At 35.6% G+C, this 18,369-nt stretch overlaps 1 protein-coding gene across 4 annotated transcripts in view; it reads right to left on the bottom strand.

The window, feature by feature from the left end:
- The window catches only part of BTBD10 (BTB domain containing 10), a 115,462-nt gene that overhangs the window by 9,874 nt on the left and 87,219 nt on the right, over positions 1-18,369 (bottom strand). For all 4 annotated transcript variants that reach the window (XM_066365687.1, XM_066365692.1, XM_066365682.1 and 1 more), the window contains exons 2-5: positions 15,734-15,930; positions 12,642-12,927; positions 9,484-9,586; positions 6,918-7,038 (exon numbers count right to left, since the gene is read on the bottom strand). In XM_066365687.1, coding sequence (XP_066221784.1) covers positions 6,918-7,038; positions 9,484-9,586; positions 12,642-12,927; positions 15,734-15,887 — 664 coding nt within the window. In that variant the 5' untranslated portion in view covers positions 15,888-15,930. The remainder of the gene's footprint in view (positions 1-6,917; positions 7,039-9,483; positions 9,587-12,641; positions 12,928-15,733; positions 15,931-18,369) is intronic.

Here is an 18,369-nt window from a genome sequence, read left to right as displayed (position 1 = left end):
ATGAACATCTTTTTTAAAAAAAATTTTTATTGCCTGACCAGGCGGTGGCGCAATGGATAGAGCGTTGGACTGGGATGCGGAGGGACCCAAGTTCCACACCTCGAGGTCACCAGCTTGAGCGTGGGCTCATCTGGTTTGAGCAAAGCTCACCAGCTTGGAACCAAGGTCACTGGCTCGAGCAAGGGGTTACTTGGTCTGCTGAAGGCCCACGGTCAAGGCACATATGAGAAAGCAATCAATGAACAACTATGGTGTCACAACAAAAAACTGATTATTGATGCTTCTCATCTCTCTCCGTTCCTGTCTGTCTGGCCCTATCTATCCCTCTTTCTGACTCTCTCTCTGTCTCTATAAAATAAATAAATAAATAAATAAATAAATAAATAAATAAATAAAATTTATTTAGATGGTTAAATTTAACAGGATAACATTGGTCAACTAGAGTACATAGATTTTAGGCAAACATCCCCACGTCATTTGGACAGTCAAGTATGTTGTATACCCATCACCCAAAATCAAAACATCCTCTGTCACCTTATATTTGTCCCTATTTATGTCCCTTCTGTTCCCCCATCCCTCGCCCTGTGCCCCTTCTCCCTCCCCCTGGTAACCACTGCATTTCTATTTATGTCCAACAATGAACATCTTTTGACCCCAATCTTATTTGACCTCTCGGTTGAATCTCTCATCCCTTAGCCAAATGTTCTCATCCCTGAGAATCTGACACCAATTTGCAATTTGACATCAATTGGTTTCCTTTCTCCTCTCTGGCTGTTTTTCTCTAGTCACTGCCAACTCTTTCTCCTCTGGGTATTCATTAAATTAGTATTTCTCAGGACAATTTTAAGTTCTTTTGTCCTCTCACCTTATGTTGACAATTCCCAAATGTATTATTCTACTAATTATGCGCTCTGTATTCTAGATGCATTATATTCAACTGCCTTCTGATTATCTCCACTTGGATGCCACCTCATAGGCACCTCAAACTCACTCAATATATCCAAAGTTGAGTTGACTCATCTCTACATCTCTCTGCAGTGTTTTCAAAATCAGTAAATAGCATCACCATTAGCTCAGGTTCTCGGAGTCATCTCCGAAGAGTGTGCTGGGCATTGACAGGCATAGGCATTTAAATATTTGTGGAATAAAGGAATGAATCCTTGATTCCTCTTTTTCTCTTAAGTCAATCATTCCTCAAGTGCTACTAAGTTCACTCTTAAATACACCTAGAATTATGTCATTTCCTTCTCCATTTCCAAAGCTGCAAAATCTCTTATGCCACATGCTTTCATGCAATGTGACCTTCATATCTCCTTTAAAGAGGTGGAGTCTAATTCTCCTCCCCTTTATCTAGGCAGGTCATACTGACTTGCCAGTAACCAGGGGAAAATGGCAGAGATGATGGTGTATGACTTACAGTTCTGCCTTGGTCTGGGGAATGCTCACTCTCCAAATGCCTCCTCTCTCACTCTAGTCTCCAGGCCTGAAGAAGCCCAAGTCACATTAAGAGGCCACCTATCGGTACTCTGTTGGACAGTCCTAGATGAACCCAGTCTTTGAGTCATCTCAACACTTCTATTTTTCAGAAGACAAGGCCTCAGACATTATAAAGCAGACAAGCCACCTCTGTTGTATACCCTGTCTGAATTCTTGACCCACAGAATAAAAATGATTATACTTTCTGGAATGGTTTGTTAAATAGCAATAAACAGAACACATTCCATTCCCACTGTCCTCACCACAGTCCAAGTGATCATTAACTCTCACACAAACTACTGTAAAACCTTATGATTAAAGTCTCTCAACATTCGCTTTTGCCCCTTGTACAGCAGTGCCCCCTTATCCATAGTTTCACCTTCTGCAATTTCAGTTACCCAGAGTCAGCCAAGGTCCAAAAATATTAAATGGAAAATACCAGGAGCATTCAGGACCTTGCTCCCTGGCATATGTCATCAGTTTGGCTCAAATAAACTAAAAAAAATAATAATTAAAAAAAAAAAGAAATTCCAGAAATAAACAATGGATGGATTTTAAATTGCACGCTGTTCTGAGCAGCATGATGAAATCTCATACTGTCCAGGTCTGCCCCTCTCAGGCTGTGGATCAGCCTTTTGTCCAGCACACCCACACTATATAACTACCCTCCCACTAGCTACTAGTAGCTGTCTACTGTCGCAGTATGGCAGTGCTTGTGTTCAAATCACCCTTACTTTATTCAATAATGGTCCCATACATGAGTATGATGCTGGCAATCAGATATGCCAAAGAGAAGTCATAAAGTATTTTCTTCAAGTAAAACAGTGAAAGTTCTTGACTTAAGGAAAAAAAATAATAAATACTGAGGTTGGTAAGGTCTACGGTAAGAAGGAATCTTCTGTGAAATTGTGAAGAAGGAAAAAGAAATTCACTCTAGTTTTGCTGTTACACCTCAAATTGTATAAGTTACAGCCACAGAGTATAGTAAATGCTTAGTTAAAAGGCATTAAATTTGTGGGTGGAAGACATGAACAGAAATTGAATATTCATATATGAGATTCAGTACTATCCACGGTGTCAGGGATCCACTGAGGGCATTTGAATGTATTTCCCTCAGATACAGGGAGGACTGCTGTAATTCATTTTCCCCACAGCAGCAGGATCTAATTATGTGTTCCCAGTTTAAACATTTTATGGCTTGTACTATCCTTAGAATAAAAGTCCCAAATCCTCCATAAAGTCTTGTTATGTGAAAAAGGAGGTTATAGATAGTATACAGTCTATTTTAAATACTATCCACATATTGATGACTCCTACATATAAATATTTAGCCCACATTTCTCTCCTGAACTTTAGATGTGTATATTCAACTAGAAAGCCCGGCGGGCATATGAAATGACCGCTGTTCTAGATATTATAAATTGTAATTAAAGTGATTTGTGCAAAGGTGTCTGCTAATTCAAACTGAATTACCCAGGGCAGGCGGCGAGGACGCCCCTTTGCTTAGTGCCCCACGGGGTTTCCCCCTTCTACTTGCTTAATTGCTTAAAGTAGAGTGCAATGAAGGAAACCACTGGCGGTACATTTCTTAAGAGCCACCACTAGCTCAATAAATAAAGGTGATTTAAATAATAAAATGTTAATTCACATGTCAAAGATCTCTTTGTACACAACATTTCTTGTGTAGATCTTTCCATCATTTTTAAGCTCGCCTTGCAGAGGACCATCAATTATTTTTAATTTTACGTCCATTCTTTCACAAACTCTTAAAGTTGACCGTGTCCAAATGCAGGCTCAGGTAAAAAAAATGCCAACACGCTTAAGCGTTTGGCCCTGAGACTTATTGATGGTCATAGCAAAGGCAAGTTTTACAGGAAATTGTCTACGTCTCAATTGAAACGGCAACCCTGTTTGAGATGGAGTCAAATCAATTCTTGGAATGACATGTATTTCACCTTTAGAGGAGCCAAAGACTTAGCTATTATGACATTATTTTTCAATTGGAGAACCTCTAGTCTTCTATCATTGCAAAGACCCCTTCTGGTGTTAAGATTTCTTAACAGCATAATAATCGCTCCCATCTTTAACCTCAATTTGTGAGGTGGCATGCCAGATGGCGGGACTATTTGAATGCCGTGGCAACTTCACCCCATTGGCTAGTACAGTTACGCAAGCAACCAATAAGCTATCAGCAACAAACAGACACTTAAGCCGCATATAATAAAGATGTCCCACTCAACACTTCTACTTTCACTTGGATGTCTAACAGGTATTTCAAACTTCACTAGTCTACTGTATTTTAATTTCTTTTAGCCCTAGGCCTTCATTTCTGAGTTCAGCTCTGGTTCTCGAAACCTCTTCTGGGCTATAGTGCTTGCCTAGGAAAAGAATGTGTACACTAAAGAAATTTACAGCCTAGTTGGGGAGCTACTATTTACCATAGATTTCCTTCACTCCATGATAAATACCATGACAGAAGATTGAGTAGTCAATCAGTCCCTTGCTGTACTAACCTTACCTCTGAACATACCACTCCTTCTGCTTGGAACATACTTTCTCTCCCCTTTCCTCCAGAAAGCTTCCTCAAGCCCCCAGAGCTGAGTTAGGTACTTACTGTTCCTACAAGCTCATTTAGCATTCTACCTCTAACACCAAAATATAACTTTTCTGTCTTCCTCACTATACTACAAGCATCATGAGAGCAGTGACCTTATCTTTGTTGCCTTTCATAAACCTAATACTTGGTATAAAGTGAGCGCTCAGTAAAAATGCAGAAAACAGTTGGTTACTGTGTAACCAGTAAGCAAGCTGTTATTTAAAAATATTTACTAATTAGTTATTCACAATATATTTCCATGTGCAAATATAAAATAGCACATACAATATGACTCTAATATTTTTCTTTTAATTTACCTTTATTTTCTAATTTTGCTACCTTATTTCTTAAGCAAACCCTTATTTAACACTGTGTTAAGCACTGTTCATTTAATCTTCACAACAACCCAGTGAGATAAGCATTACAGTACTGTCTCCATTTTAAAGATGGGGAAACTAAGAAATAAGGTTTTAAGTCACTTGCCCAAGAAACCTAGAACTCTATTCAATAAAACATTTATTACTTGTCATTATTTTTTTAAAGAGATAAACTTAGACACTTTAGTTTAAAATGCATTTACCTGCAGAAAAAAATTCATTTTTGGACTCAAATTTACACCCGCAGTATCCTTTTATATTTTTATAAGATTATTTTTATCTCTTCATATTCTATATAGTTTTAATAGTCTATGAGAATCTCTAAATTTTTAGTAACATTTTTTATAAGTAATTTAGAAATAATTACAAGTATTATTTAAGTCAGAAGTCTGGAAAAACCATACTATATATATTTTACATAAAAACTCTTAACCTTTAATTCATGGAAATAGATGGAACTTAAAAATGACAAGGTAAACTATGTCCAAAGGATTACAGAACTAAAATCCAAATCATCTGTAAGAAATTCTAGTATTTTTTAATCTGACAATCACCAAAATTTAACATCTAATTATATGAAGTAAACTAAACTGGTCCCATGAATATAAAACACTAGTTAAAGTCCAGGATCTATAATTAGAAAAATAAATGCTCATGATCTCAACTAAAACACACATTTTAAAATGTGAAAAAAAGCAATGTTGTTCAAGTTTACAGGTATATGTTCCAGCTGTCCAACTATTTGATTTGTAACTTTTAAATATCACTCACAGAGAAATGGACTCAGAGCTGGACCATCCACTGCTTTATCCCAACTACTTATATTTTTATGAACACTTGAAGGAATGTTTGGCAAAAATACAATGGTACTTTTTTAGGGAGAGACTTACTCAGGCCACTCATTCTGAGTTAGAGCATAACTGAGCACCAAGAAGGATAGTTATATTTAAGTATATGAGGTGCCATTCACAGTTCCCAACACATCTATCTTTGAGAAGGTATGACACCACTCTGCCAAGCTAGTGTTGAGTTTAGGTAATCAAATAAAGATAACCATTATGTCTAGGGCTAACACAAGACTATAACCATGTGTAGGAAACTTTAAAAACAGCTTCCCACTATTATATGAAAAAAAAATGAAAAAACAGTAAGAACCTTCCATAATCTGGCCCACCTATTTATTCCTGTCTCCTTCTGGTCCTGATATAAAGTCTGCTCCAACTAGGTCACTTCCAAAGTATCTTTTGCATCTTTACTCCAAAATTCCCAGAATGACCTCCTTATTCTACTCTTTCTAAATTATTCCTATTCTTAAGATTTTTTTTTTTTGAGAGAGGGGGGGGGGGAGAGAGAGAAGAAAGGAGAGAGGGAGGAAAAGGAGATGAGAAGCATTAACTTGTAGTTGCTTAGTTTTGGTTGTTCACCGATTGCTTCTCATACATGCTTTGACGGGGGGTGGAGGGGGGGCATATAACCTTGACCAGGTAACTGGATCAAGCTGAGTCAGTGACCCCTTGCTCAAGCCAGAGACCTTACATTTCAAGCCAGGAACCTTAGGGCTCGAGCCAGCAACCTTGAGATCATGTTGATGATCCTATACTCAAGCCAGCGATCTTGGGATTTTCAAACCTGGAACCTCAGTGTTTCGGGTCGACGCTCTATCCACTACGCTACCGCCAGCTATTCATTCTTTACTACCTGAATCCTCTGAACTCTTCACCAAATCCTCTAGCCCAAAATAACCCCTCTGCCTTCTGAATTTCTCTAACCACTTAATATCCAAGTCAACATTTGATAATTTGCATATACTATTCTGACTTTTCTGTATATAATCACCTTTTCTTCTTAGGCATGACATAATGGTGAAATCAGCAAGGAGCTGAGAAGGTTGTGAGGGGAGAATATCAATCAAAGAGTTAGGGTTCTAAAGTTCTAGACCTTGTTCTGAGACTGTTTTTGAAGTTCTTGAACAAAGTCTCTTACCTTTCCTTTTGCACAAATGAGGGCTAGGTATTCAAGCTAAAATCCTTAATGACAAATACTGTTTTTGAAAATTATTTCTATCTTCCATAGTGGCTCAGAATATTATCTTACATGTTAAGTAAAAATCAAATTTAAAAATTTGACCTGAGAAATTAAGCCAAATACCACATTTCACCAAAGCCAGGGCTCGCAAGCAGAGATAAAAGACTAGCAACAAATTATAGAGGAAACAGTCAATGAGAAAATCTAGAAGAGTCTATCAAAATAAATAAATAAATTATAAGTTGAAGAAAGTTTTTAGAAAATTGCACAAGGAGATTATCAACATCTCTATAAACTTCCACAAATAATCGTTATGTTACTAGAATGCTTTACAATTCAGTTAAACAAATATTTGAAGTCTAGATAAATAGCACTATATCAGGCTTTTCATTCCAATACACTGTAACTCTATAAACTATTCACATACAAAACAGCATACTTACTGAGATCTCTACATTTAATAGTACTATATTCAAAAGAAATACAAAGATAGTCGCATGCTTCTCTCAGTTCAGGAATAGATATACCATCAGGACAACGAATTACTCCTGTTTTATAGTAATCCTAAAAAAAAAAAGGCAAGAATGCATAAAACATCTGGAACATGAGGCAGCCACATTTATTATTAATGCCCAACTGGTTCACTGACTCACCAGGTCACAGAACTACTTAATAGCAGAGACAAGAACTGAAGTCTGCCCATTATTTATACATCTATTATGTCATGCTAATTCATATGTATTTTCCTGTTGTGTGTTATTTTTCTATATAACTACAATAAAAATTTTAAGCTTTTTTTTTAAAGTTGAGGAAGTTGAATACCATTTTAAATTACCTTAAATATTACCTAGAAAACTGAGCAAAATTCAAAGTTCTTAGCAAGGGACTTCAAAGTCGTATCCAAGTATCAAAATATATAAAACAGAATGTACAATTAGATAGTTTTCTTCTAAATCTTTTGGGATTTCCTATATTACTATAATGAATCAATAGCAATTATTTCAAAAATCTACTTAAAATGTTGTTAAGGGCTGGCCCTAGAATTACAAATAAGTTACTCTGTAGATGAGTTATAAAATTTTTCTGATTTTCAACTCCATTGGGGGTTAAATGGAAGTATTGGCAGCTGAAAGAAGCACTTCCCCCAAAATTAGTTACCTGCCTCAAACTTCTTTAGGTTCAAAGCCACAGTAACACAGTTTCTAGAGCTGCTGCATCAATGGAAACAAGACATGATTTGGTACTAAAAACTGGTTGTCCGAGTACTAATAACCCACTCAAAAGCAACTGACCCTTGAACAACACCAGGCTATGGGTACCTACCAACCATGCAATTAAAAATCTGCATATAACTTTTGACTCCCTCAAAACTTAATTAATGATAGCCTGCTCTGAGCAGAAGTCTTACCAATAGCAGAGTCAAGACATTTTGTATGGTATAGATACTATATACTGTATTCTTATAATACAGCTAAAGAAAGTTACTGTCAAAACCATACAGATGAGAAAATGCATCTATATTATTTATTGAAAAAAACTTGCATATAAGTGGAACCAATCAGTTAAAACCCATATTGTTCAAGGGTCAACTATACTTTTCCAGTCTTGTACCTCAGGGTCCTCCTTCCTCTATTCCTCCGAAACTGTACCATAAACTCACACACTATAATCAAATTTTATCTATAATTTGAATTATAAGTAGGGACTTTAATAATAATTCAAATATTCCTCAAAAATAAGTTTAAAACTTAAAAATAGCCCTGGCCGGTTGGCTCAGCGGTAGAGCGTCGGCCTAGCGTGCGGAGGACCCGGGTTCGATTCCCGGCCAGGGCACATAGGAGAAGCGCCCATTTGCTTCTCCACCCCTCCGCCGCGCTTTCCTCTCTGTCTCTCTCTTCCCCTCCCGCAGCCAAGGCTCCATTGGAGCAAAGATGGCCCGGGCGCTGGGCCATGGCTCTGTGGCCTCTGCCTCAGGCGCTAGAGTGGCTCTGGTCGCAATATGGCGACGCCCAGGATGGGCAGAGCATCGCCCCCTGGGGGGCAGAGCACCGCCCCTGGTGGGCGTGCCGGGTGGATCCCGGTCGGGCGCATGCGGGAGTCTGTCTGACTGTCTCTCCCTGTTTCCAGCTCCAGAAAAATGAAAAAAAACAAAAAACAAAAAAAAAAAAACCAAAACTTAAAAATAAAAATAGCTCTGGCCAGTTGGCTCAGTGGTAGAGCATTGGCCCAGCGTGTGGAAGTCCTGGGTTTAATTCCCAGTCAGAGCACACAGGAGAAGAGCCCATCTGCTTCTCTACCCCTCCCCCTCTTGCTTTTCTCTCTCTCTCCCCTCCCCTCCTGCAGCATGGCTTGATTAGGGCGAGATGGCCCAGGTGCTGAGGATGGCTCCATGGCCTCCTCCTCAGGTGCTAAAAAATGGCTCTGGTTGCAAAGGAGCAACACCCCAGATGGGCAGAGCATCGCCCCCTAGTGGGCTTGCCAGGTGGATCCCGGTGGGGGCACATGGTGGGAGTCTATCTCCCCTTCTCTCACTAAAAATATAAAATAAAATAAAAATAAATGTTTAAAACAAAGATGTTAACAAATACATTTCAGAGATTAATTTTAAATGTTCATAAATGCCCATATTGCTACTTATGTGCAATAAAATATTAGATTCAAGTAGCCACATTCATTCTCAGGTAGCAAAAATGATTCACTTATTTTACATAAGAGAATTAAGGAGAGAGTAGTAATATGACTCCATATATGTTGACATTAAGCCCCTGAAAGAACTGCCTATGCAGACCTAAGAGATGAAACATCCACTATGACCCAAAGGTCATAAAATTCACTTATTTATATTATTTTTTGTACTAAAACAAAGATGAATTAAATGGTATTTTTTTAAATTCTAATGTCCTGTATACCTCCACAAAGATACCCAAATTGAACTCTGATTTCAATTCAATTACTTAACAAGGAGGGGTCATATGATTAAGTCAAAACACATAAGAAACAAGAACTTACCAGAATAGCTCGAAATACAGTGGAGCCAATTCCCTCTGCTACTTCATACTCTCCCTTCTCATTGGGTCGCGTAAAGTTATGTTCTCTGCCAGATCCAAACATCCTATAACAGTAAATAATTAAGAAATAAATGGCTGCTTCAACAGAATACTGATTTCATGCACAAAACTAAAAAGGAATTATAATTTAGGTACTAAATTATAATATTAAATTAGTTCAAAATTTTTTATCAGAAATTCATTCTGGCCCTGGCCGGACAGCTCAGTTGGTTAGAGCGTTGTCCTGAAGCACAGAGGTTACTGCTTGATCCCTGGTCAGGACACGTACAGGAACAGATGGATGTTCCCCCTCCCTCTCTATCTCTCTCTCGCCTTTCCTCTCTCACTAAAATGAACAAAATAATTTAAAAAAATTTATTCTGGCAAACAATTAACAAAAAAATATTTAAAATATTCCTTTTTTGATGGAAAGGACAGTTGTTGAGGAATGCACAAACATAGGTTTACAGTTTTGAGTATGTGAAACACAAAGTATATTCTCATATTATTATTGTTAATTATTGTATAGTATTATTTGAATTAGAAATGTAAACTGACTTTTGCCCACCCCTGTAGATTCCCTATAAGAAACAATATCTATCAACTGACGAAATTCAGAAAGCAATTTCCAGCCCCTCCTTTAGGAAAAAGAAAATATAAATTAGTCAAGGGAGAAAGGTCACTTCTATACTAATCTTACCAGGAAGGAAAACAAAAAAAGAAAAAGGGAAAACCATGTTGTTTATGCCTTTTCCTTAAAACTGACATCTTCTTAAAAAAAAAAAAACAAACAAAAAAAACCCTGACATCTTCTTTGCAAAGGTAATACAATAACGCAACGCATACAGTAATCTAAACTAGGAAAAAGTAAGATAGCATAAGTAGGTTAGTTGTTTTACTTTTCACAATCTTCACTACAAATGTAAAATTTCTCGCTCATAATTCTTACATTTGAATCCTAGAATTGAAAAACAAGCAATCAAATGCTGGGGTAGAGAGGAATGAAGAACTTAAGAATAAAAAGTTTAAACAAATGAGTAAAAAGCTCTTAATTTATACATCAGAAAAACACAAATGGACTTATATTTTTTTCAGGTCATGTTACTGGCCTTTAACAATAACCATTTAGAAAAGAGGCAATTAACAAAATATGTCCCTCTAAATGAAAAATTTAATGCATTACTCCCAAGAAAAAATTTAAATTATGATTAAAGGAAATAAAACCTCTGTCAAAACATCTAATCCAGAGATTTCCAGATTTGAACATTTCACTGACCACACAATTTCAAAACAAATTTGGGAGTGCTGCCAAAGGTATACCAATGTTTTATTTTCATAAATTAGGGCATATGTACCATCTGTTACCTTTATCTTTTCATAAAAGATGGGATATTCTAACAGGAAAAAAATTAGGAAAATATAATATCTGAATAAAAGTCCTTAAATTTTCTTAACTACATGAAAGAAAAAGTAGAACCTCTGAATCTGATACTACCATTATTTAAGTAAATATGACCAATATAAGTATTCTACTCAACAATTTCCCAACGTAAATGGTTCCCCCTTTTGTTATAACACATAAACCTATAAAGAACAAAAAGCTTTTTATATATCAGTTTCTAAAAGAAGGCCAACTGCTTTTTACAGTTCCCATGAATATTAATTTCTATCCCCAAAGATATGCTTTGGTCAATTCAAATGAAAAGAAGCTTTCATTGATATAAAAAAGAGTCTTTTAGGAATTAAATTTTCCTAAATACTTGAAAAAGTATTTGAGAAAATACTTTTTACAAAAGGAGAGAACTACTTTTTAGATCAATATGGACACACACACACAAATCTCTGATTTGGTTTTGCTTTATAAAGAAAAAATAGCCTAACAGCTGAAGCCAAATATCAAATGCCTACTTTTAAACTGTTTATTTAAAATATAGGTAACACCTGACCTGTGGTGATGCAGTGGATAAAGCATCAGCCTGGGAACACTGAGGTCGCCGGTTCAAAACCCTGCACTCGTCTGGTCAAGGCACATATGGGAATGGATACTTCCTGCTCCTCCCCCCCTCCCTTTTTCTTTCTCTCTCTCTCTCTCTCTCCTATCTAAAATGAATAAATTTAAATAAATAAATAAATAAATAAAATATAGGTAAAATATAAAGTATTGACAGTGTCAAATCATCCTAATAGCTTCCATGAAATAATCTCCCCTATGCTACTAATACATAAAAGCTTATACAGTTCAAATATTTTTATCTCACAGATGCAAAGCCAATGTTAAAATACCTACTCAAAATGTTGTGTCACATGCTAGCATTTATTCTGTATTCAGAGATATTAACAAATCACACACACATACACAAATGCGCACATCCCAAATATTCATACATAACCTAAAAAATAAAAAAATTTTAACCTCATGTAATCAATCTTATACCTCAAATATACACCCTTTTACTTTATGTTAGAGTAAACAGAAAAAGACAATGACTTTAAAATTAAAAGGTATTCAATCCTAGTCTTGGACATGTTGAAAATCAAGTCTACATTGTCTACATCATTCTTAGATTACAGTTCCAATAACTACAAACTTTACATTAATCTATTACTCTTGATGAGCACAGATGACTACTTCTAATGACTACTTCATTCTACTTGTTAATAACATTCCTTTTTTAAAAGTATCAATATCAGACTGACAACCTGACTTTTCAGCTAATCAACTGTTAAGCATTTTCCCCTTTCAACAACTGATACCTGCTGTATCTGATGGCTGAATACCCGAGGAAAGGAAACATTACTACTGTTAAATTCACCTTGTTAGATGCAATCTATGGTTTCAGCCTGTAGAAATCTTTTAGCAACCCGTCTTTATTAATACATGTGCTATTCCTATTGGTACAGCAAAGATCATTTGAAATAAAACCAAGCTCAAAAAGTGGCTCTACCACTTTCTAGTTGTAGTAACTTGAGCTAGTTATTTAACCTTCAAAAGCTCAGTTCTTTTATCTGTAAAATAAGAATGCCTACATTCCAACAGAGAATTACCGTAAAAATGAAAACATAAAATTAATGTGAAGGTGCTTTAAAATGAATATTACAAAGAACTGCAATAATACAAACCTGCCCAACATTGTATTTGGCTGTGCAGTAAAAATGGATGGGTCTACAACAAATCTAGTGTTATCCACTATTAGTGTCACTCGTTCTGAAGTCCTCACATTCCGAGCTCCTTCTTTTGCATTTTCATATACAAACACCATCTCCCCAGATGTCTTACAGCTACCATCTGAACTTGACTGACTACTGTTCCTGCTGCTGTTGCCAGCACTGCTACTTGAACCATTTGGAGATGCTTTCTGAGGACGAGGACTGCCTGGACGAGAGGAACTGTGATCTTTTTCTCGTTCTGAAATAAAGATGTTAAACAGTCATGCAAATTTTCTTTTAAAAGACTTAAGACCCATATATATCTTTTTAAATTTTTGACTTGGAAAAGTTATTTTAATTCACAGCATCCCTGCTTTTTTTATCTCAACATTTTCACAGAACACCATAAATATTAATTTATTTCCCAGGAATAAAAACATCAAATTTTTTTCTAAGATAATTCATCTTTGTAAACTTCTAAAAAGACATATAGCTAACTGATGTTGATCCAGTCTAACATCAAAATTAAGATAAGTTTTATGTTATTACTCTACTTAAAAATATATAGAGCCTGACCAGGCGGTGGTGCAGTGGATAAAGCATCGGACTGGGATGCGGAGGACCCAGGTTCGAGACCCTGAGGTCACCAGCTTGAGCACGGGCTCATCTGGTTTGAGCAAAGTTCACCAGCTTGGACCCAAGGTCGCTGGCTTAAGCAAGGGGTTACTTGGTCTGCTGAAGGCCCACGGTCAAGGCACATATGAGAAAGCAACCAATAAACAACTAAAGTGCCACAATGAAAAATTGATGTTTCTCATCTCATCTCTTTCCCTTCCTGTCTGTCTGTCCCTACCTATCCCTCTAACTCTCTCTGTAAAAAGAAAAGAAAAAAATATATATATATATGGTCTACTGGAAAGTTCTGTCCGTTTTTGGAATAAAACAAAATACAAATTTTTCTTACCGTTAATAAACTTTATTAAATAATATAATTGCCATTATTATTAATGATTTCTTACCAGCATGAGGGCAATTTGTATATCCCATTTTTGAAAAATATTTTATCTTTTGATGCGAAAAATTGAACCAGTGCTTGTTTGATATCATCTTCATTTTTGAATTTTTTGCCCTTCAAAAAATTTTGTAAGGACAAAACCAAGTGATAATGGGAGGGTGCTAAGTCCGGGGAGTATGGTGGATGCGACAGACATGCTTCTGTAGCATTTCTTCCTTGTTGAAATTCGTAAAAATTACAGTGGCGTAAATGAACTTTATCAGTAGCCATGGGTACACTATTGCTTCACACATAAGACTAACATGAATCAACTTTGTTTTATTAATTTGCTACATCAGTATGTATACATTAAGTGATAAAAATAGAGGCACACATGCGCCAAATAAACGTGCTTATGTGTCAAAACTCATGATAGAAATGGACAGAACTTTCCGGTATAGACCATATATATAAAAAACCCAAGGAACAGAATCACAAGTCAAATAAGTAAACATCAAAAGTTAGTAAATGGTTCCCTCTTTTTTTATAACAATATAGATTAGTAACAATATCCATTTAAACTCCCCTAAATACTAAAAGTATTAATGCTATTCTGAGAACACACAATACAAATTTTGGAATCTCACTGTGTTAATAATGTCATTTCAAAACCAATAACTTATGAAGGTCCAAGAGAAGAAAAAGTTTCAATAATGACAGCAAGAAGTATTTATTTTTTCAAATGACTTTTAATGTCTACCAAATTAAGTGGCTTTAATAGCTAATATAGTGTTTTCGTTATTACTTTTGTTGAAAAGCACTGCTACAAATTTTATAGGATTACATTATTTTCTATAATTTTAATTGATAGGAAATATTAAAATTGGAAAACTTCCTTTAGATGTTCCAAAATTCTACAAAAAGTAAATTAAAACTAAAATTTTATGATTTTCATTTAGAGCCTAGATAACAGCTTTAAAGGTGACCTAAAAATGTACCTCCGTCCCCTCAGTTTCATCAGCTTTTGCCAAATTCCTCCATATGACTCAGACTACTTAGAACACTCTGTGCAGCTTTACTGATTATATAATTAGATTTTCAGTATCTCCAGAGATATTTTGACACTTCCATTTTATTCCCTGTACCGTAATGCTGGCAGCATCCCAAAAGCAGGCTTTGCTAAGGTAATAAAAAAAATTATATTCCTACTATTATCTTCTCATATGCTGAACTTTGCATATAACAAACTAAATCTCTTATTTATTCTTTCTTTGGCTTATCAGTCAGTACCAGTCTGACTTTAAGGACCTACTTAGATATTCACAACTTCTACACATACTTAGACTCTAATAAAAAATGGTTTTGCTTTATAATGATCAGAAACTACCTCACATAGTAAATCAAGGTATTTAATTTGCCCCTCTGCAAGGGAAAATGAGTATCAGCAAGTTCACATTTCTTCTGTACCTTTGGTTCAAACTAATGTTTATAGTCACACGTATTTACCGGTGGTAATAATGTTCATTTATAGCAATGGGTAAAAAGAGAAAGATCTGAACTAGTTGCCAAGAAAACAAAAGCACTTCATACCTTCCCTTCATCTTCTATATTTATTATTAAAAATACTGTCAAAAATCAAAATAAATTACTCTGATGGCTATTCTAGCTTTCAATTCCTTTTATCTAGGACAATTAACCAAAGATTTGTATCAATAATGTACCAGTATTGACAGAAAATTTATTGTTGATATTTATAGTAAATTTGATAGTATGTATAATTTACAAACTATTTTAAAATAAACCACTGCTATATATCCTTTAAAATAAGTCAATTTAGAAAATATATAAAATCTACATATCACAATTATAAAATTCGTTTAAAAAAATCACTTTTAAATTTCATTTAATGAGTTGTTTTTTTACAGCAAGAACCAAGCTAAGCTAAAATAGCAATTGAATAAAAGTAAGACGTTAATTTTACTCTCAAATATTAGGCACAATTCACTGTCATTACTTTAGAAAGGTAAAGACATGATTTAAAATTGTTTGGAAGGTCAGTTGATCTACATACCAACATGGTGCTGTCGCGTTGGAGAAGTAACATTTCTAATACAAGGAGTGAGCTGAGATTCCATTCTTTCATGAGATGAATCTCGTGATCTGTCACTTGACCTTCTTCTATCTCTTGATCTCTCATGTCCCCCACTAGCACCATGTAGACTCATTTTGGCGTGGTCAACAACTCCTTTAGCAACACGTGAGGGAGTACTGATAAGTTAAAAAAGAAAATTAACCATAAAAGTAGAACATAAGATACAAACACTTTTAAAGAAAAAAAAATCAACTAACATAAAACTAATAGTATTTTGAAGGGTAAGAATCAAATGCTACTTTACTATTCTAAAATAAACATAATTTACCTCAAACTTCTAGGTTTTATAAATTCTGGAACATTAGATCTTTAAAGATCATATAATCCAACTTGGTTTTAAGGATGAGAAAACTGAAGCCCAGAAAGGTTAATTGACTTCTGAGTAAATAGTAGTCATAGTAGCAGTAGCAGCAGCAGCAGCAGCTGTCGGGAGCCGATCCACTAATGCTGGCTAACTAGGTCACAGCAGGAGAAGATCCACATCTGCTGGTTGACAAAGTTACAGCAAAAGAAGATAGAGTCACCGCAGTAAAGACCAACAGCTGCGGGTTGACAAAGTCACCGCAAAGAAAAGGCACAACGATACTTCCCCCTTTAATCTTTTGAATTAATCTGGCCTTATATTCCCCCCTTTTCTGGGTGTGTGCTATTATTTATGGCACAGGGATAATAGTACCGTACTTTCCCTGTAGATTTGTAGTAATTTCTTTGGAAATAAGTCAGAAGGTGTAAATTCCACAGAAAAGCCTATAAGCCCCTTGAACTGGGCTCGTAAATATAAGAGGCTGGCCATAATATCCCTCATAAAGGGTTAAGTTTGTAGGAGAATTTCTTCTTAATCATGTTAGAAAGAAAAGATTGTGACTTGTGAATGGGTAGAAGGCAGTGGCTGCCTTTCGGCCTTCACTTAATTCATCATTTTTCCTCCCTAGCCTTTTCATGTGATAGAGTAGAGAAACTTTCCTTTCTTCTTACTTATTTGATCTGCAAATAGTGGAACACTCTAAGAAGAATATAGTTAGAACTTAGCTAGTGTGTGAATATAGTAAATAAATAAAATTTGACTAGACAATAGAATCTTAGGTAAGGTGTTATGGAATGGCCCGTTGCGTGGCCTGGGATGGGAATGCAGTCAGCAAGAAAAGAATGTTTTGCTAAGAGAATTGTTTTATGACTGAAGGCAGTTACTGGGCTTTCTCAGTGAGACATTCTCATGAGATTTATATACTTTCCCAAGGTTTTTCGTTCAGATAATAAAGAGGAATATGGAAGAATCCATAGAAGCAATAGCAATTAATGCCTTCTGATATTATGTTGCTACTAAGCTATCTTGCAGGTGCACTCTATATATCTTTAAGCAAAAGTTACTCTTGATGTTATGACAATTTCTTAATAAGCAAGCCTTTTGAAGTCTTGTGAGAAAAATTAGGACACTGCATGAACTCAAAGCCATTTGCCTGAGCAAGCGGTGGGCCTTTGCTAGTCCTTAATGATTTCGTCTGCTAATCTCTCTCTGTGCCCTTGACTCACAACAACAGTAAAGTAGAGTTATTAATTAGTACTAATCTTTTAGAAGTTTGTACCAATATTGTTATTGCTATTGTATAACTGTACTTTGAATAACTTACCACCTGATTTATACTTTATAGATATGAATTAACTGTTATCTGGAAACATGTAACCATAGTGAAACAAAATACCATGTGATTGTAACTTAGTGTGTGTGCATAAAAAGAAAGCTAAACCAGCATTTGGTAGAGATGCCTGGCAGTAAATGCTAACTAGAGAATAAAGAGAAAGAAAAGAATTCGGCTCTCTCACTCGATTTCGCCGACGCCGTCTCCTCCTGTGGGACCCCTGGATTCCCCCCCGGGGCTGGACCCCGGCAAGCAGCCACCACCCAAATTGCCTAAATATTACTCAAATGATCTTTTGATTTCTTTGATTATAAAAGAAAAAGAACACCAGCTTCTAGAACTCTTAACTGAGGTAAAAGACAAAGTAATTGTCTCCCTGCCAAATAAAATAATTCTACATGCTAATTTCAATCAACTCATTTTTATTTTGATTGAACTTTTTGAAATTTTAAAAAGCATTTCTCTAAAAAGCTTATCAGCACCAGCTGTGTCAAGTCACAGAATTTAAAATTTTAAAACATCATATGTAAATCTGCCTGTAAGAAGTAAATAACAGAGAATGATGATCAACTAAAATAACCTAGTTGACAGAATTCATTCACACAATTCTTTATTAAGTGATATGTATACTCTGTTCAATGCTGTGCTACAAGCCAGTAGAGAAGCTCCCTCAAGGAGCTTGATTTAAGTGCAGCAGTAACACATGAACATGTAGAAATTGAAACAATTCAAAAGTTATCCAAATTTCAAATACAAAATGACTAAATATATCCCAAATATATATATGACTAATAAATGAATGACAGATAATAAATGCTTTAAGATCTTAGAAGAAATCACTGTGGATTAGTCACTAGTGAATTAGGCACTGATAAATAGATTTTAATAATCAGAATACATTGTAGATGGGAAAACTGA

Source organism: Saccopteryx leptura, chromosome 1 (assembly GCF_036850995.1).
Source record: "Saccopteryx leptura isolate mSacLep1 chromosome 1, mSacLep1_pri_phased_curated, whole genome shotgun sequence".
NCBI classification, from domain to species: domain Eukaryota; kingdom Metazoa; phylum Chordata; class Mammalia; order Chiroptera; family Emballonuridae; genus Saccopteryx; species Saccopteryx leptura.
Note: the sequence above shows the minus strand (reverse complement) of the source record. Positions and strands in the feature narration are given on the sequence as shown.